Source organism: Poecilia latipinna, unplaced genomic scaffold (assembly GCF_001443285.1).
Source record: "Poecilia latipinna isolate Pla-1442-1.1 unplaced genomic scaffold, P_latipinna-1.0 Scaffold1311, whole genome shotgun sequence".
In the NCBI taxonomy this organism is placed as follows: Eukaryota; Metazoa; Chordata; class Actinopteri; order Cyprinodontiformes; family Poeciliidae; genus Poecilia; species Poecilia latipinna.
Genome location: NW_015113927.1, coordinates 78,196 through 98,691, shown reverse-complemented (window position 1 = coordinate 98,691; position 20,496 = coordinate 78,196). Strand labels below are relative to the sequence as shown.

General features: G+C 41.8%; 1 protein-coding gene across 5 annotated transcripts in view; it reads left to right on the top strand.

Moving 5' to 3' along the window:
- prkcz (protein kinase C, zeta) overlaps positions 1-20,496 on the top strand; it is a 108,049-nt gene that overhangs the window by 70,626 nt on the left and 16,927 nt on the right. For all 5 annotated transcript variants that reach the window (XM_015055345.1, XM_015055343.1, XM_015055344.1 and 2 more), the window contains 5 exons: positions 1,872-2,007; positions 2,151-2,238; positions 2,436-2,555; positions 9,045-9,124; positions 9,395-9,484. In XM_015055345.1, the coding sequence (XP_014910831.1) occupies positions 1,872-2,007; positions 2,151-2,238; positions 2,436-2,555; positions 9,045-9,124; positions 9,395-9,484 (514 nt within the window). The remainder of the gene's footprint in view (positions 1-1,871; positions 2,008-2,150; positions 2,239-2,435; positions 2,556-9,044; positions 9,125-9,394; positions 9,485-20,496) is intronic.

Genomic DNA, 20,496 nt, shown 5'->3' with positions numbered 1-20,496 from the left:
GTTCAAACCTCTTCAACCGGCCTTCATTCACATGCAATGGTTACTGTTCTAGGTTTTTCATGTGTCGGCGTCATTTCGAGGTAGTAATATAAATTGTGTTTGGATTTTCTTCATCCGCTGCAATAAAAATCTCTGTGGGCCAGATTAGAGCTGAGAGGCATCTGCTGCAGGGCCAGGAGGAGGATCAGTAAACGGTGCTTTTATTGGACTCTGGTTAAGCTGATGTGACAGCTGCTCAGGAGACGCATGCATGGAACCACCAGCTGTTTAAACGTGGACTCACTGGAGGGATGGAGCGTTCTCCGAGAACAAAGAGCATCGGTTTCATGAAAGGATCTGGCGAAGTGCGGTCGGTTGGTAGCGACTAAAGATCTTTTCTATAAACATTTTCCTGCGGGGCCTCCGTTTTCACACCGAGCAGATCCTCTCGCGGGGACGTTGTGACGCTTCCAAATCTGAATTAAGACTTCTTTACATCTTGGAAGAAATGCAGCGAGGACCCATAATTCATCGTGCCTGCCTGCTTCAGGGGCACTCCGACTGCAGCTCTGATAAATTTCGGATCAAAGGCGCCGTAATTTAGAGAGGCACCGTTGGGCCCCCGATCGGCCTCTTCAATCTGCAACCTGGAGACAGTGGCTGTACATATGCAAAGCAGCATGTTAAGCACTCATCACGATTGTACATATTCATGAGCAGCGCTCTTAGACAGAGCCCTGACGCGCTCCCCCGCGCAGTGGGCGACGCGGGTGATGCTGATAGGACGTGTCTCTGTGCCGTCTGAAGGCAGCAGAGGAACAACAGAGGCTGCCAGAGCCGAGATGTGGGGGAGCGCCGTGGGATCTGTGATTCCTCTGTCAAACGCAGACTTTCCTCCCTCCTCCCTCACTGTTTGACAATCATTGGTTTACAGCAGCCAGACACAGAAAGCCTTGTCAGAGTTAATGAAGGCTTGTCTCCAAGAGACAGAAAACACTACCTACACACGGAGAGAAAACACACCGCTGACTCACCAAAGAAGCTCTCCAAGTACATTTTATCATCACCAAACGGGCTCCGAGCCTGAATCACAGCGGGAGACCGAAGGATCTGCTGCAAAGTGCCGCCGCAGCGCTGTCCAAAGTTTCACTTGTTTAGCGGGCGAGTTTAGGAACTCTGCTCCAATAGTGCTCCGAAACTACAGAAGCGCAAGGAAACTCGGAGCGACCAGATTATCTGCAGCAGCAGAAAGCCAAAAAAACCTTAATATCCGTTTCCTTTTACACTTCAGATGTTTTATTTTGTCCAGAGAGTTGATTTTTTTTTTGTTAAATTGTGTATGCCATGATTAAGAACATCTATAGAAATGTGTGATCACGATGCCGTATCAAGTCATCTGAAAAGTGCAGCACCTCCTTCCACATACGTGTCTTTAACATGTCTGCAGTGGATTGTAAAAACATTCGTACCTCCTGAACTTTTCCATATTTTGCCACATTACAACCACAAACATAAATATGTTTTATTGAAAGTTAATGTGACAGACCACGCAGAAAGAAAATTATACATGATTCAAAACTTTTTTTTTTTTTTTTTTTACAAATAAAAAACTGAAAAGTGTGGTGTGTACTTATATCACTTTGTGTTGGTAACCTTTTGATTTTTTTCCCCTAAAATGGTCAGAACATACCATTTCTGTTTTAGAAATAAATCTGTCTTAAGTTTCACTTTTTAAAGCTAATTATTGAAATAAACACACTTTTTTTTTTTTTGCAATACATCTGGGCACAAACCCTGGAGACTAGTGACTTTAATATAGTCTCAGGTATGTGTGTGCACATCTTTGGCCAGCTGGTGGCGCTGTGTGACGATTTAAACATTTTTCTTCACAGATTTTATGCTGCTGAAATCTGCATCGCTCTGAACTTCCTTCATGAGAAGGGGATTATTTACCGAGATCTAAAACTTGACAACGTTCTGTTGGACCACGAAGGACACATCAAGCTTACGGACTACGGCATGTGCAAGGTCTACAAGAGCCAAACATTTACTGACGTTCTAGTCGTGTTGTCTGCCGCGCTGAGCAGCCTGAACTGGAAGCTCCAGCATAACCTCTGTTTTTGTTGTTGTCCCCACATTGACGGCGTTGCTCACATCATGCTATAATCCAGGAGGGCATCAGACCAGGGGACACCACCAGCACTTTCTGTGGGACCCCCAACTACATTGCACCGGAGATCCTGAGAGGAGAGGACTATGGTGAGAACATGCTGGCTGTAGCGCGACAGTCCACTACCTGAAATCTAGTTTCATTTCAGGATTTCTGTCCTGTAAGGTTGCTAAGCTGTGTTAGCGTTAATGTGTGTTAGCGCTAAGCAACAAAAAGTGTTGCTGAGACGAGTTTATGATGACAAACTTTGCCTAATTACCAGCCCATCCTGTGTGTGTTCCCCCAGGCTTCAGTGTAGACTGGTGGGCTCTGGGTGTGCTGATGTTCGAGATGATGGCCGGAAGGTCTCCGTTTGATATTATTACTGACAATCCTGACATGAACACAGAGGAATACCTCTTCCAAGGTGAGACACAGTCATTTGCTCTGCTTGCCTTCAACCTAAGCTGGAAGTCGTTGGGTTTAGTCACTTCATGGGCTGTAAACTCAAAGTAGTCCAGAGGTTTCCTTCACTTGCCTCACTTTTCACATGCCTCGTCTTTGGTTTAAGCCTTATTAGTTGATTCGGTAACACTTTATTTGACGGGATGTGCATAAGACTGACATGACACTGTCATAAACATGACATACCACCTGTCATGAACATGAAGGAGTCTTTATGAACGGTGTCATGAACCGTCATTCTTTTAATGCAGTGATACTCTAAAGGTGGCATTGAAAGTCCACTAGAAGTGTCAACTTTGTATTATTTTGTAAATAATGACACTTTCATTCAAAGTTGGCACTTTTAATGGACTTTCAAGGCAATTTTTAGAAAAACTTTGCATTAAAAAAACCTCATGACAATAGTCTTAGACGTTCATAAAAACTCCTTCTTGCTGGTGTTGTCATGTTTATGACTGTCATTCGGTCTTATGCACACTGCTTCAAATAAAGTGTTACCGTTGATTTCAAAATTATTTGAAACTGATTAAGAAAATAATTTGTCAGAAATTAAGAAAGTGAATTTTATAGCAGTGTAGCTTTAGAGCAGGCATACTCAGATGAAACTTGGACAAATTTACAGCTGACAAAATAAAATGAAGTTTACAGAAAGTATACAGTGTAAGTGTGAAAGTTGGGCCTTTTTTTACTAGCTGGATTTTTTTCAGTGCTACAGAGAAAAACTGGACCTTAAACTGGCAATCATCTTTGTCTGCGTGATCTGGCAGTAACATAACGTAGCTCTGGACTAACACTCTGAACATCCACTGCTCTAAAGGAAAGCCATTCCTGATCAGTTTCTGCTGCTTCAGTGTAACTGGATGGAATCTGTGACTGTAAACTGTGTTCATCAAATACCATAACAGTTCATGTTATCACATAAATCTTTAAAAGAGGTGAAATTATTCGATCTTTCAGCGTGTGCTGAGTAAACGCTTGAACTCGGAATGACGTTGGCTGAAAACACATCCTCAGTACGAAGTCCTGCCCACATGAGCCCTGGAGGATTTGGCAGTACATCATGGCCTCTATAACAAATGGGACTCGGTTGCATGTGAGGACCAGTGGAGTGTTTCCTTCATGCTTTTGCTTCATTTGGCAACTGATGGACTTTTCATCGAGCAGAGATGGAGCCAGATCATTATCCTGAGCCACCTGAAATCACAGAACTCTGTTCTGTCGGTTCAGTGACGAAATGTTGGTGATGGATCCAGGATTTTGAGCAGGAAATGCTTCAATGTTTGTCACAATTTTATTTTTATAAGGACACATTTGGAGAAGTCCAACAGTTGCTAGGGAGGGTATATATCAAGATTAGTTCTTTAGACCTGCACTGTTTTATTGTGTAAGGACCAAAGCTGACACAACAGTCACAGTAGGATAATAAAATTCAATGACATCTAATATAATATAATACAACATGATACAGAGAGATCCGATGCCATAATTCACTTTATAATTAATGTTATTTCTTCAAGGCATGCTATCAATCTGAAGATTTTAACGTGTTGGCAATCCATAAAGCAGATTAATCAATCTACCTATTTCGACCTAAAAGGTTCTCTCCTGTTGAGGGTGACGTAGTTCACAGCAGAACGTTGTGGGTTTGACTCGAGGGGAGTGACGAACGACAGCAAACAGCAACAAAGGTTGAACATTTTTCAACTTTCTTGTGTTGCTTTGCCAGCCCGCTTGTGCACATCTACGTGCACAAGCCCAAAATTTCACATGTACACATTCTTGCGGTCGCTTGGCTTTGTGAGGACAAGCGACCGCCACCTCGTCCCACAAGTTCCATGTTAAATGAATGGAGAGGGACATTAATTTAAGACAAAACCTTTAAACCTTCCTGAATACAAAAACCTGGAAAACTGAGAATCTTCAGGCAAGTTTGGTTTGAGACAATAAAACAATTTCTAAAATGTTTTCTGAAACTGTGCATGCAGACGCAGTTTATGAGTTTGGCTGCATGTGGAGAGGTAGCCAAGAACTAGAAAATAAAGTATATCTGTCAGTTGTCCCCTGAACAGGTTTGCTACTACTTGTATACCTGATACCTGTGTAGTTTAGTAAGTTTCCCTTAGTTGCTGTTGAGTGATGGGAGACTATCTCACTGGGTTATGTGGGATATGGAAAGTAGGAGTGCACAACGGGTCAAAGGTTAAATACAAACTGAAGGATGTTACTGATTCTTGCACCTGTCAGAAATAAGGCCCAGGACTGACTCTAGATGATGACCTAATCATCAAGATCTATGGATAGCATCTATGTTCATTCAACTGCAGGATGGCTGCAGTCCTGCTTAGCACAGCAGATTAGCTTTGTTCCAAGATGGAGGCCTCCATCTGTTCAGGAAAGACTCAACTTGGGCAGCAGCTGAGGGAGCTGAATCAGTGTTTGGTTGATGTCATCACTTTGCATCAGAAGCTGGACGTATCTAAGCGGAGGACCAGTCGATCCAGGGAACAAATGAGCTCCAGTTATTAAAATGCCAGGTTTAACTGACCACATGGAAGTAACCATTTATGTCACTGAAATATTTGTGTCATAAACTAAAGGATTAGTCTTTTAATACAACATTTCACTACCTTCTTAAAACATGGATTGAAGGATGGGAAGTGAAGTAGTCAGATTTCTTGAGTGAGGTTTTGGGGATTTTCTCAATCAAATAAAACTGATGTGGTTTTAAAAGGCTGGCCCAACTCATTTATTTACACAGAGCTGTTGCAACAACACACACATGGCTCTAATAAGGAGGAAACTAAACTGGCTTCACTCTAACAAGATGTTCAAGTTTTCAGGGAGCAACGTGTCAGCATCCAGTCACTCTCTCAGCCGGTCGGATGTTTACAGACGTGCATTTCAGAGCAGAAACCAACATGTTCATCCCACCTGCTGTTTGCCAAGATTCACTTCAATTTATTCACTTCTAAAATACTTTATTAGTCCCTTTGTGTTGTTAGTCCAGCTTCCTATCCAGCTCCCCTCTTGTTGTAGTGTACCTCTTAGCAGGCAGTGATGGTTGCTCCTGAAGGAATGTTAAACGAAGTGCTCTCACACACAACATCCCTCAAAATCAACTGTGCTTATTGGCATCACATCTTTTTATATCATGTTAAAAAATTTTCTGCATCATTCTCGCCTTCGTAGCACATCAGTAATTTTTGATTGAGAAGTTGACAGTTCTCCGTCTTGCAGATCGGCTGAATAAACGCTGATATGTAAGTTAAGGTGGTAACTTAGCTCACAGAGTTTGAATGTTTAGATTTCAAAACAGAACCGCTTAAAGTGCGACTAGCATCTGACAGCGGACTCTGTTTGGGCCATTTCTCTTTCCCATTCTGGGATGGTTCCGCCATGTTTATTTCTCTTTCAATCAGTTCCGGCTTAAGGATGACCAGTGGTTCCTTCTTATGTGCTGCAACACTGAAAGAAAGTGTTAGCTCATGTTATTAGTTAATCAAATGGAACTCAGTTTAATAAATTAAACTATTAATCAACAATTAATCATAAGTCAACCAATTGTTTGCATCCATACTTTGTGGTTTGAGTGTTTTTTTTTCTTTTCTTTACATCAGTATGCCGTTTTATTCATGTCAAAACTTATAAACTGGGCTTAGTTCTTCACCTCAATAGTTTTTTTTTTTTTGGTACCTCTTTAATATCTGTAGCAGCTCTCTCTAAAGAGACCTGAAGAAACATGTTTCATTTGCATATTGACAATCATTATTGGATGTTTCAACATTAATACAATCTCAGGGTTTTGGATATAAAAAAAAAAGATGGCTAATACACATCCGACTATCTTGCCTCCAGTTTCGAACTTTGTTGCAACGGCGTGCTAAAGAGTGAGAGCTCAGCAGAAAACGAGCTGTAGGTGTCATCTCACTTCATCATTGTAGAGAATTTCTCTGCTTCTATTTGTGTTTGTGTTTCCTCGAGCCATATGGTCTCCTTACATAGCGCAACCCCATCACCTCCTCCTCCCTTCCCTCGCACTGTCCGCAGCAGCAGAAATTCCTCCATACTACAGTGTGACGCACTTTGTCTCAGCTGTGACCGTCAGGACCTTATAGCACGGCGCTACAGCTCGCATCTGCCACCAGTACCGTCCTCCTGGTGGTTTTACTGTGGCTGATCAGCAGGTCCCTGGACGAACGCCTGCCAACGGAAACCGACCCTTTCACTAGAAGAGCCACCCACCATATGGCACCGAGATGGAGCCGGTGCCATGGGTGTGCTTTGGCTGTTGGTGCAGCACATGCCATCCCCAGAGCTGAGATGCTCAGAGACCGGAGAGCATTGGAGTTATTTTTGATAATCAACCAGAAATTTATCTCAAAGCAGGAACAAGAGGGGAGAATTTAAGAAATTTAAAAATGAGCAAATTACATTATAAAAATGTTCTTGAATAATTTATGTTGTTTTACTGCACATAGTATTTAAAATAATAAAATACTTGCAATAATATATTATGATGAACACTGAACCCAATTTATTTGTATTGAAATAGTGTTAAGGGTTACCATAATACCAAGAACTTTAACATGTAGCATAAGCTGCTTTGCAATACAAATTTGGGCTTTCAGTTAAAAATCCAATATCAACTTAATACAGCATTCAAAATCTAACACAAATAAAACCACAAAACTCATTAACCCCACGAGAATAATAATAAGAGAATACAATACCATCAAGAAGACAAATGTGGCACTCAGAAGAAACTGCTTGAGCTGTAATCTGAACTGAAGCCAATCAGGGTTCAGTTTTCGTCCTGCAGGAAGTGAACTCCGACTCGTTAGCTCCTCCTGTTTGACCCACAAAGACATTAGAACCCGACAGTTCCCACTGCACGCTCCACCAGGAGCGGTACAGGGGAAGCGTTTCAAAATAAATTGAAGACTTTGATGCAGTTTTTTTTAAGTTCAATAACTTTATCTTTTTAAAAACAAACTAGCAGGCTTTGGTCCAAGGCCTTCTCTTTTTTAAATCATCCTGAGGTGTGAATGGCGGGTGGAGCTGCTTGTAACCAAGAGTTTATACATGAATTTAAATGAAAAAAACAAAAAAAACAACAACAAACTTTTAAAAATATAAAAACAATTTGCAGCAAGAAATGTTAGACAGTATTAAAGATTTGCACATTTCAGGTCCGAGGCATTTCAAAGTGCTTTACACCCTAAGAAATATAGAAACCAATTGTGAACCACGATGTTGCCTTCTTATTTCACTACTGTAAAAACATCTAATATTGGTTTTGCTTTTCCAAATAAACTGCTACTCAGTGGAAAGTGACCAGGATCATGCCTTGTATTCAAAATGTAATTTTCCCATTGTGTTGGACTTTAACAGTTTATTGTGGCTCATTTTTATGCAGACCGTGGTGGACATGGTGAACCATGTTCCCTCAGAGGAAAACAGACTCTGAAACCCCCTGGCAGAAGAGTGAAACTGGTCTTTGACTAATATAGTCAATTTTCAACCGTTCCTTGGTCTGTGTGCCATTTGTCTAAATCTCTCAGCCTCTCAATTCAGAAATACTTATTAAAAATATCTAAATGTTAAATTAAATGTCATTGTAACTCCTATAGTCGAAGTATCGTCAGAGTCGATGTTGTAGGCAGGAAGGATTATAACAAACTCCTGGCTGCTGCTGCTCCTTCTCTCTCTGGTTGTTTGGGCAGAGGGCTGTTGGAGTCTGGGTATGATCATTGCCTGCTATGATGAACTTCCTCCTTCTCTCTCTGCTCGCTGGTTCTGCTCTGCATCCACAGAGCCTCCTTTTCTGCCCCTCTGAGTTTTGGGGTGATGGCAACTGTTCTAATGGGGGGAAAAAGTAAAAATTCTTCCCTCTGCACATCATTCAGAACCAGAGGGATTAATTGCCCTAACATTCATTAAAAAGAAATAAAACATCAGAACTAAAGTCTTGAGAAAGAACAGAGAAACTCCTACACGCTGCCACCAGGAGTGGCACGATTCCAGAAAGATCTAAAGCGGAGAAGTTAGTAGCTGCGGTTTGATGTGTGTAAACGCGCAGAGCCACTTTTCAGTGTGTAATTCTGAAACATGAGTGAAAAACACGCTCTGCTCTGAACACATTACCTTGAACAGAAATTCAGCATGAATGCTTTGGACATCCTTGAAGTGAGGTTTTAAGGTGAAAAAAAAAAAAAACTGTTTTCAAGCTCTTCTCATTTGTGTGAGTTCCAAGGTTATTAGTGGAGCAAGGAACGTGATGCAGAAAACAGAGCAGCGTTCACTGCGTGTCCTCCCTTCCTCTGACTCCCACTCAGCAGACATGGTCACCCACAGGCAGGTTGAATCACGCTTCTCCCAACTCACGACTGCCCTTTCATTGTCTCTGTCTTCTTTCTCTCCTCCTGTTGCCTTCCTTCTTTTTTGTTGACAGTTATCCTCGAGAAGCCCATTCGCATCCCGAGGTCTCTGTCAGTGAAAGCTGCCAGCGTGCTGAAGGGCTTTCTAAACAAGGTGAGAGCCGTCCACACCCATCACCTCTGGGAGCTGTGTGTGTAGAAAAACAGCAAAGTGTTTGGACGGGCAGCGAAGTTCTCAGTGCTCTGTTCATCCGATTATTTAACTTAGACCATTACATCCAGCATTCGGCTGTGAAACGGCCGCGGTGCAGCAAAAGATGGATCGGGCATTCACTACGTACTTGAAGCAGTCCAACAACTCACTTTGATCCAGACGTGTTGCCTGTTTGTAAATATGACCCTGACCAGTGTTTCATCCCTACAGGATCCCAAGGAGCGCCTGGGTTGCCAGGTCCAAACAGGCTTCACAGATATCAAGTCACACACGTTTTTCCGCAATATAGACTGGGACCAGGTAAGAACAAAATCACTGAGAGGTTTCTTTTTTTATATCGTTGCATTTTTCCGAGTAAGCATCCAACCTAAATTTGAACTCTAAACTGTTGAAATGTTAATATTCGTTTCATTGAAATTGAGCCTGAAGAAAAAGCAGTTTTCAATTAGAATATCAAAGGAGTATAAACAGGTATATAAAATTAAGCACCTAGGCATGCAGACTGTTTTTACGAACATTTGTGAAAGAATGGGTCGCTCTCAGGAGCTCAGTGGATTCCAGCGAGGAACTGTGATAACAAATCCAGTCGTGAAATTTCCTTGTCTCTAAATATTCTACAGTCAACAGTCAGCTGTGTTATAGGACAATGGGAAGTTTTTGGAAATGACAGCAACTCAGCCACCAGGTGGTAGGCCATGTAAACTGATGGAGTGAGGTCAGTGGATGCTGAAGTTCATAGTGCGAAGAGGTCACCAACTTTCTGCAGTCAATCATGACTGTGGCGTTCACATTAGCTGAAGAACAGAGCTTCATGGAAAGGGTTTCCATAATCGAGCAGCTGCATCCAAACCACACGTCACCAAGAACAATGCAAAGTGTCAGATGCAGTGATGTAAAGTACGCCGTCAATGGACTCTAGAGCAGTGGAGGCACGATCTCTGGAGTGATGGACGAGTCTGGGTTTGGCGGTTGCCAGGAGAACGGTTCTTGTCTGACTACATTGTGCCAGGTGTAAAGTTTAGTGGAGGGGAGATTATGGTGTGGGGTTGTTTTTCAGGAGCTGGGCTCGGCCCCTTAGTTCCAGTGAAAGGAACTCTGAATGGTTCAGCACAATAAGACATTGCTTTGTGCACCAGTACACATTGCTTGGGATGGGATGTCACTTAAACTCGTATGTGAGTCAAGGCAGGTGAGCAAATACTTTTAGCAATATAGTGTATTCTGGAAGCCCTGCATGACCCCTCAATCTTCCAGATGCAGATGCTACAGCCTTTTCTCATTGCCTCTCAATCCTGAACCCTGTGGTTATCCCTAGGGCTTTAGCACCTTTTTCCCTTTTTCTGCAGCACTCTGGGAAGATCCTGCTTCTTTAATCCCCTTGTATGGCATTTCAGTCTCCTGGAAAACTGTCAAGTCAGCCGTCTTCCCTATGATTGCAGTCTATGCAATCATAGGGAAGTAAACTTCTTGTTATTTGTATTATAAAATATTAAAATCTTTTTGGACACTGAATTTTGGATTTCTATTAGAGGTAAGCCACAGTTATCAAGATGAATAAAAACCAACTATTGAAATATATGGCACCCCTTTATTTGAAGGGGTGTGCTGACACGACACTGTGATAAACATGACATAACACCTGTCATGAACATGAAGGAGTCTTTGTGAATGTTTATGACTCTTGACATGAACTATCATTCGGTAAATGACATGAAGACTCCTGCATGCTCATGACAGGTGTTATGTCATTTTTATGACAGGGGCCTGTCAGTCTTATGCAGATCCCTTCAAATAAACTGTTACCAGATATATCACCATGTGTGTAAGGAATCTGCACGAGTTTCACTTTTTGTATTGCATCTTTAAAATACAGAAACCTTTTGATACGGTTTCATTTTATTGTAATGTACACAGGTGTAAAAAAATAGTTGGTAATCCTCTGCTAATAACTGAAGCCCACAATAGGCACTTAAATAACTTGAAGTCGATAACAATGATAATCAAAAGAGGAATACAAAAAATCACCAATGAAAATCAGACATTACTTTTGAATGGTGGCTCACAACAATAATAATAATAATCTAGTGAAACAGGTCTAAACAAAAATGGTCTTGGCTTTCGATGTGATTGGTTTTGGTCTGGAGTCTCAGATTTTGTGTTTCCTTGGTGGTTCACTTAAAGCCCTGGGACACCCTGGATGATTTAGAAATGTGGAGCTGTGTCACACTGTCTGAGCCCCATTATCAAATCTTGATAGTCAGCCATATGAAATGGTTCAGTGTGAGAGGTGAGACTGTAAGATACAACATGACGCCCTGCTGTAATAAGTCCAAGTGAAGTTAGTGACGCAGCGCAGAATTGTGGGGAGTTTAACAGAAGCAGTGATGAAGTCAGCGGCGTACTTGTTTTTTTTTTTGTTTTTTTTTCATGGTATCTAAAGGTTAGTGAAATATTTCAGTAAATATCGGTTATCACCCAAAACAGCAATGTTCAAAATTAAATATCAACATCGGCCCAGATTTTCACATCAGTGCACCCGTACTCCACACATGCTCACTTTGATGCTTGATGAAGACCAACTTAAACCCTCATCCACTTGATTTAGCACAGCTTTTTTTGAATAAAACTTGTGCAGGAATATAAAAGAAAAAACCTTAGCATTATCTCCGATTCCCATTTAGAAAAGGCTGTGCTCCACGTTTTCCTGTCACCATCGGAGCATCATGACTGTGTGCTGCTTCCTGACAGACAGCTGCTCGCGCATGATCTGTGCTCTGACTCCACGCCCTGACAGTTCACTTAAAACACATCTGAAAAACAACAAAAGGCTGCACGCCCACATTTAATGTGAGTCAGCTCAGCGCGGCAGAGCACACAGCTGTCATTATGCATCCTGAAGCGCCTTCATCAGCCTCTGTTCTCTGGCTCTACTGTACATATGAAGGCCTTAAACAACACACAGAAAACACCCTCCTGTTGATGATCTGGGTGTGCGTGTGTGTGTGTGTGTGTGTGTGTGCGTGTGTGTGTGTGTTAGAAATAACTGATGTAGTTCTAAACACTGCATAGACTCCTGCAGCATCTGTTCCCCCCGGGTGAAGCAACAAGGCAAATAAAAGGGAATCATTAATCACACACATACTCACTTATTCATTCTGAAACCTTTGTACTGCACTTTACTTTTTATTCATAATAAAAATATAAAAGGATAAAAACAATTGTAGATCAGATAAAAAAAAAAAATCGTGTGGGTTTCTAGAATGATTCTCATCTTAATGTATGTTTATCATAATTTGAGAAAAATGGTGTCAATTAAATATACAAATGCAATACAATTCAGTCCAGCGGAGCCCCGCCTATTCAGGATTGAGTAGTCAAAGGTTTCTTCAGTAAGTATGCATAAATATCTAAATATTTCATTTTCAGAGGGGCGTCTGAAGTATTTGTGAAATCTACCTGCAATAACCGGGATCTACTAAAAAAATAATTGAGCTTGGTTCAGTGAATGTGTCTGGAAATGGGATGTCATAAACAACCATTAGAACTGATCTCTATCTGAAAGCTCAAGACTGATTTGCGTTGGAATCAAGAGTAATGAGTTATTACATGAACTGCACCATGTTTCTTGTGATTGTGACATGAAGTCACCACTGGTCCTCATGTGTCCAGCTTTGTGAAGTTAACAGACTGACTAGAAATGTATGTTCACCTGCCACTTCATGAGGTACGTTGAGCTGGTTCGGTTTTGGAGCCTTTTCCCGTTCGGATCCTCCTTAATTCTTTGAGGCATAGAGTCAGCTGGTCCGGTGGTCTGTCCACGGAAACATCCCAGTACCATCCAGTGTTACACCAGCAACCATAGTCTCTTAAAATGCCCATTCTTTTGGGATTCTGGGTTGTTTTGAGGTTTGTTTATTGTTCTGTATTCCTTAGCCTCCTTCTTTGCTTACATCAGTTTTGTGTCTGTTTTACTTTAGTTCAGTCCTTTCCTAGTGATTCTAGTTTATGATGATTATTTCTTGTCTCTAGTTGTTCCTTGTTAGTCTCGTTTAATTATGTTCCTTACGTCCAGTTATTCTTTAGTGTTAGGTTAATTTCCTAGTCTCACGTACTCTTGCTCGCCCCCTGTGCCATTTTCTCTCTCTCTCCCCTCACACCTGCAACCTGCTTCTAGTCGGCCATCTGTTCCCTGTTCTAGTAATCAAGATCCCCAGTATATTTACTACTTGCTGATTCCTCCTGTTGAATCCTGTTAAAAGTTTTTATCATCTTTTTTTTTTTAAACTTTCAACTCCATTCTGCTGCTGCTGCTTCTGTGCATTTGGCTCCACTATCACCAACGTCATGACACATTCGTATTCACCACAACTGGATGCCAAATGCATGAAGATCCTGTCATGTGATTGGCTAATTTGTCTTAGCAAACCATTTCTGCATGGCCTGTAAGTGTGGAGCTGAATTTATCTGCATGTTTAAGTCTGAATGTGTTTGATTACAGCATTTAAGTTCTTGTTTTTGGGGGCGTGTTTAAAGTATTTGGTCGCCTCCATCAACATACTTCAGTTCGATAGTAATTTGTGGTGGGACTCGATCAAAAATGTTGAATTGGGTTAATTGCAGGGTCTATTATTAAATCATCAAAATTAATTGCATTTTAATCAAAAATTATATGCCAGCAAAATAGACATTTATAATTTAAAAAACCACGAGCTCAGAAACAATTATATTAATTTGGGATCTGTTTAAGTTAAATAATCAATTTTTAATCAAATGATATATAGACAAAATAAACAATTCAAAACTCCTTTTAGTTGCCAAGTTGTTGAATAAATAGAAACACGATATTTATAGCTGTTTAATCTCCTGGTTCTTCAACCACCAGAGTGGAGCAAAGTGCTATTCTGGCCTTTCATCGTTCTAGTGTCTCAGGAAGCCCTGATTGTTCATGGAGTTTCTATAGAAATGTGGCGATCCAGAGGAACACGTTTCCCAGACAGCCTGGATTCCCCTGGAGGAGCTGGCCCAAGTGGCCCAAGAAGATGGATGGACAAACGGACGGACTGTGGATGCTGAAACGTGTTTAGCAATTGAAATGCTATGCGAGGCTTGGAAAACTGCTGCGATCATCTGCCCGATTTTGTACAACTTGAACACAGCAGTAATGTTCTCCAGTATTCAGTTCTGCTTCACGTCGTTTTAGAAGCAGAAACGAACGCACACTGGGGCTGCAAGAGAGGCAGCTCTGTCGTCCATTTCCGTTGTGCGTGGCTGTAGCTTGTGCACCAGAAACACGCAACATAATATAATACAGGGGGGACTTATGTACGTTCAAAAAAAAAAAAAGATTGATTGCATCAACATTTTTAACATGTTGAAATCGATTTAATTAACTAATCCAAATGAACAAGTTAAAACCCAGCTCTAATATAGTAGTACACTTCATTTAAAGATGCCTGTTAGCACACACAAGGTCATCTAGCAGAAATAAAGCAGTCAAAAAAGTTGATCTTGGTATCGGTACGTGTCTGTTTGCCAGCTGACAAGTGATGGAAAGCAGCTGCGTTCAAACCATGAACCTTTTCAGGAATCTTTTGTCGATTCAGGATGGCTGTGGTCAGAAGGCACCTTGAGTCATATGTCAGTGTTTCTATGCGTCATTACTTTGCTTACTAAACAGTGTCAAGTCATTGGAGATTCCGAATCCAAATTTGAAAAGGAGCATTTAAGGTCGCCTTGTTTATTTCTAGTTTCATGTTGGAACATTAGATGAGCGCTGCAGCTGTTTGCTGTGCAGATGTTAGCTGCAGGAATGACTCTGAAGTTTGGTAGAGAGCAGCAGCAGGTTTGATTTTTCCACTGGGGGGATTTCCAGCAGCATGAAATGTGCCTCTTTTAACCAGAGCTAACATCAACTTTTATGCCTCACCTATTGTAGGTCAACAGAGATTGAGCTAAAAACATCACCTTAAAAAAGAAGATAAAGGGTTATTCTGCAGTCTTAATATAACCAGAACTTAGACCACCAAAAAGCAGAAAACCTGCAGGACTTTAAACATCTGGATTTGGGATTAGATCCAACTTTAGTGCAGCTGTGTGTAAAACAGCTAAAGAACACAAAACATGACCAGCTCTGTGTTCAGGAATAACTCGGCCTCTTTCTCCAACTTCATTGCTTCAGAGTTCCCGTGGGACAATAAAGCAGAGCAGCAGGTAATAAAAACAGAAAATTGATTGTTTGTGTCTTAATGAGTTGTGCCTTAGTGCTTGTTCATGGGAGTCCCCCTCAGCCCAGCACCAACACACGCACACACACTGCAGCGGGAAGCAGGTTGACGAAGCTGGGAGAAGTAGAGAAGCGACACTTTGTGGCCTTAAACCAAGAACCCGTCTCCGTCTCCGTACCTGGCAGGCTTGGCACGCCACGACTGCTGTTACCACATATTAATATTCATCAGACATTTCCTGAGGGGGCGGCGGCTTCTCTCTGTGAAACGATGACACGTTTGAACATCATTTACCTGCCGCTCGCTGTTATTCCCCCTCCAAATGCAGCGCTCCTTACTGCCGGAGCGCTGTCAGAGTGATGAGCTCGGAGTAGAGACTCGTAAGCTGGATGGTATTTCTCAGTGGCACCGAGAGCACATCTGAGCAGGAAGCGGGATGAACAAGCTGCCGAGGCATCGTTAAACAGCATTAACCCAGACGAGGCTAAACGTAGCGCTTTCACACCAAAAATGACACCAAAATGACATTCCTACTTTGGTAAACAAAAGCGGCTCCGTTTCAGCATCTGTTATTGAATTACGATACCCGCCCCAGTAGTGGACGTGAACATGCTGAGGTGCAAGGAATGTTTCCTTTGATGCATAAAGCTTTGCATCAAACAACAAAATATATTTTTTCTGATATTTTAAAAAGATTTCACCCCCCTGACTGCAGTAAGAAAACACATGCACACATGCTCTTGTACTCCTGTCGAAGACTTTGCATTGACTTCCATTAATTTCAATACATTAACTGTATTTATGCCTAACCCACTTACCGCATTAGCGTATCATCAACCAAAACGGTGTTCACATCAAACCTGTAAGGCTAAAAGTGGAGCGCAGAATAATGTGAGAACTAGGGAAATGTCCTTACTTCACAAAAAAGACTTTCCTTTGTTGGTTAAACATGTTTTTAGACTTTATGTGTTGCATGTACAAGTTTCCTCTCTCTCTTTATTTCTCTCTCTTGTGTTAAACTCCTTCATGTGGAGCTGCACTAAAGCACCACTCAGGGCGTCTGATTCATTGATGCTGTAGAGTAAACTGTAGTGTGTTCTGAGTCACCTGCCTTAGATTGAGCCAACTGTTGCATCAATGCTTTTGGAAAACACACACACACACACACACCCTCACGGTGGCTGTTGTCTTCTGAGAGTGTCTGGTGTGTGTGTGTGTGTGCGGCCTGATGGACTCTTCAGTGCTTTCAGTGCAGCTCTGGGCTCAGTGTTGTATGCGCTGGGCCATTAGCACCTTCCTGCTCCCGCCTGCCTGACAACACATCAGAGAGACTGGGAGGAGAGGAGAGGGATGTGGAGAGATTAAAGAACTGAAAACAAGCGAGGCAGACACGAGCAGAGAGGAGGAGGCTGAGGACAGGATATGGGGGGGGGAGGGAACTGACAGGAGCGTAGGTAGGAGAAGCTGAGAAAGAAATTAACAAATAAAAGAAGGACAGAAAGAGACTGGAGGAACAAGAGAGAGGTGATAGAGTTGTTTTCTGCTTCTTTAGAAACGATGCATTGAAGCATTAGAATCCACAATCCAACGCTCTGCTGGAACTCACAGGATTAAACAGGTTACCTAACGAAGCTCAGCTAAAATAAGGAGGATTTTGTTTTTAAGAGGAGGGCCACAAACTGATTAGTTTTAAGATTAAAACAGTATTAAAGGAAACTACCAAAGCCCTGTCTGTGTTTGGTTGATTTGAATTGGAGTAGGTGCGAGCAGTCAGCATCATCCCTGTAGAAGTACCTTCAGAGTGCTGGCCGTTTGGATCCTCAGGGAGGTCAATCCACCGGTGAGTCAAGAGGTCAGCTGGTGATCAGAGGCATCATTACAAGCTGTATTTACAGTTCACTCCAGATTATTCCAACTTTTCTGGTTTTCTGCTTTTATACACTTCTCAAATTGAGTTGGTTGTGGCATGCTAGTCAGTGTTGTGCCAGTTCATCCTTAACAAGAACCAGTTCCAGATCAGGCAGTTTAGAATGAACTGAATCATGTTCATAGTTCATCGCCTAAACAGACCGTTAATAAATATCCAGAGTTCAGTCCTGAAACTCGATTTGTAAATCTTTAGTCCACCTCCAACCAAAGCGCCTTTAGAAGGCGTCAAGATGAGCAGCGTCACCTTCTGCATAAACTGCACCATTCGCTTCTAAGTTCTCAAAATGTGATCTCCACTCATTCACAAACACCGACTACAGTAACAAAATCATTTCCTTTCTTAGCTGAAATATTGTCTCAATGTATTTTTAGCTTGAGCAGCCTGTTAAAAACCCCAAATCCAGCCAGCACTCCATTCCTGAGCAAACACAGGTTGCACTTACAACATTATCTGTGAGGATCTGGAAAATAAAATCAGAAGAAGCTATCAGCTGCTTCACTAGGCTGGGTTCTGTGCTAGATGTCCAGAGCTGGTAGGTGAGTCTGAGCTGTAATTTGAAGTCATAGACTTGTACTTTAACCTTAACTGGTTCTTTAGTGTGTGTGTGTGTGTGCGTGTGCGTGTGTGCGCGTGCATGGGGGCTGGGTGGAAGGTATCACTCGTGTTATAAAAAGCTTAATCAGCAATAGTAGAAATTAACACTTACATGAAATTTAGAATGCTATACAGGCCTATTTATCAGATTTAATGAGTTTTTCCATCATGGGCTACCATGATGTAGCCCATGTCAACCACATAGAAATGTAACGGCACGGTAGACTCTGAGGGAAAATGCCACCCTCAATAAGAGACGAATTTCGAGGTAAAAATAAACGTAAACGATTATTTTCAGATGATTAAATTGACAGTATAATTAAGATTTCTGCCACCAGATGATGATGATCTTGAGGCACATTGGTACCAACCACATTATGCCTGCTGATGATTTTGATTTCAGTCCGGCCCACAAGTGAGTTCATTAAAAAAAAAATGAATTAAATCAGAAAGAGGTTCCCATTAACCCACATGTGTGCTAACTCGTACAAACTGCCTTCTGATGACTTGGCCTGGAACGTTCCCTCCAGACGAGCTGAGAGACGCGCACAAAAAAAGTATCTGCTCAGCTGCCGCTAACAGAATGGTGTAGTTAAAATAAACAGAAACCTGTAAAGATATTTCTAGACCTTTTCTAGACATGTTTGTTTGTGCCTGCAGTAGAATATGACAACCCTTTGTGCCCCCTACCTTTATTTGCCACCCGTCGTTTTAATGACAGAACAGTCAGTCTCTCTGCACTACTGCTGTCAGTAACAGTGAAGTGGGAATGACTTCATCTGCAGCACAGCGTCTCTGCATAGTGACAGTTCAACAGCACAGATCATGTTCAAACAAACAAAACAACAACAACAAAAAACTGCTTTATCAGCACCAGGGGTTATATTAGGATTCAGCAGAGATGGTGACTCAAGTTTTAGATGGCGACATGAGTCACACTCAAGTCGCAAAAATAAGATTTCACACCTAACTTAGACTTATACCCTACAGACCTGAGTCTTACTCTAGTCCTCAACTCATCACACAACAAGGAATAACTGGAAGTGACTTGGCACAAGCAGCTAGAGAAAGTCTGTCTCACTCACTCGAAGATCTTTGGTGTTGTAGGTAACATAAGGTCATTTTATTTATACAGCACATTTTCAAGTGCTTTACATAAACTAGGGTTTTCTCTAGAAACCCCTATTAGTATAGTGCACATTGAGTGTTATAAAAACATTCAATGCCTCCTATCTCTGTTGGCACACTTACTCTATGTTGGTAATTGAACTCCATCGTCTTCTTTTTACACCAATCACAATTATGTTTGTGTGAGGAACGCTTCCTAAGTGAATCCCTTTGCTTTGTAGGTCAGATTGTAGTTGATGGGCAGCGCTGCAGTGAGTTCAGGCCTCTCTCACTCAACTATAGGCCCAAACAAGAGACATCACAAAAAGACTGACCTTTTCACTTCTCTTTCAATGAGTCACGGCTTCTGTGAAGCTTGGATTCTTATAACGTCAAGTTTTGTTAGATCAGATGTGCAAAATACAAAAGTTCTCATTTTACTTGGTCCAGTTTTCTGGGTGGCAGCTGGAGCCAGACCTGGACTGGAGCGCATACTTTACACAAGGCTGATGTTGACAAATCGGACTGAGTCACAGACCACATAATCATATTTTAAATGCAACACAAGAGTGATCAAAGTAGTGTTTGTAAAGAAGCTCCTCCCACTGAACAAAGTCATTCTTCCTCCTGAGCAAGCACATGATGACAGTGAACAGGTAACTGCATGGTGCTTTGATTTAATGTGTCCAAGTCTGCAGTTTTTCTTTCCCTCTGTGAGGAGCTGGAGTCCAGAGGACTCGGTAGTTCTTGTATTTAGGTCGGTCCTGGGTTCTGTTTGTGGATGCGGGGGGTAATTGTTGGCTCGCAGAGCGCTCTCAGCTTAACTCGATCCATGTTCATGTATTAACCAACCGCTTCCTGTCAAGTGTTGCTCCAGGGCTTGAAGGACGTCCAGCTTTGCTTTCTGCTTTTGGCCTTGTTGCATTGAGGTTTGCGCAGACGACCTGAATATCTGTTGCACACTTCTGCTGTGATGTGCACAGACTTTATGATCATTTGCAACAGTGAGCAATGACTCACTTGCTGAATTTAGCACCGCAAAGATTATTTTGTGCTTTTTGATATGATCAACGTGTAATCTTCTGCTTTTGCCATTAATGACATTTTTAAAGAACCTCCAGTGAGCATTAACTGATAAGACAAGACACCCCCCTCACCCGATCATTACCAAAATGAGCTAAAACAAATGTCCAGTCGTCCAGTCAGGTTTAGTCCACCTGATGAGACTTAAACCCTCCCAAACCTCATGAAGAAGGAAACATTGTACTTGCTTGTGTTCTAGGAAAATGTCCTCAGCCTCATATTTAAAAGGGTGAGTTACTGATGTGAAACCATGGAAACACAGCAGACAAAAAATTTTCCCAGCTGAATCACTCCAGCTCAATTATTCTGCTGCCTCTACATTCAGCATTTTGTTGTTTTTCTATCCTCTCGCCGTCACTGCCGCAAAAAGAATA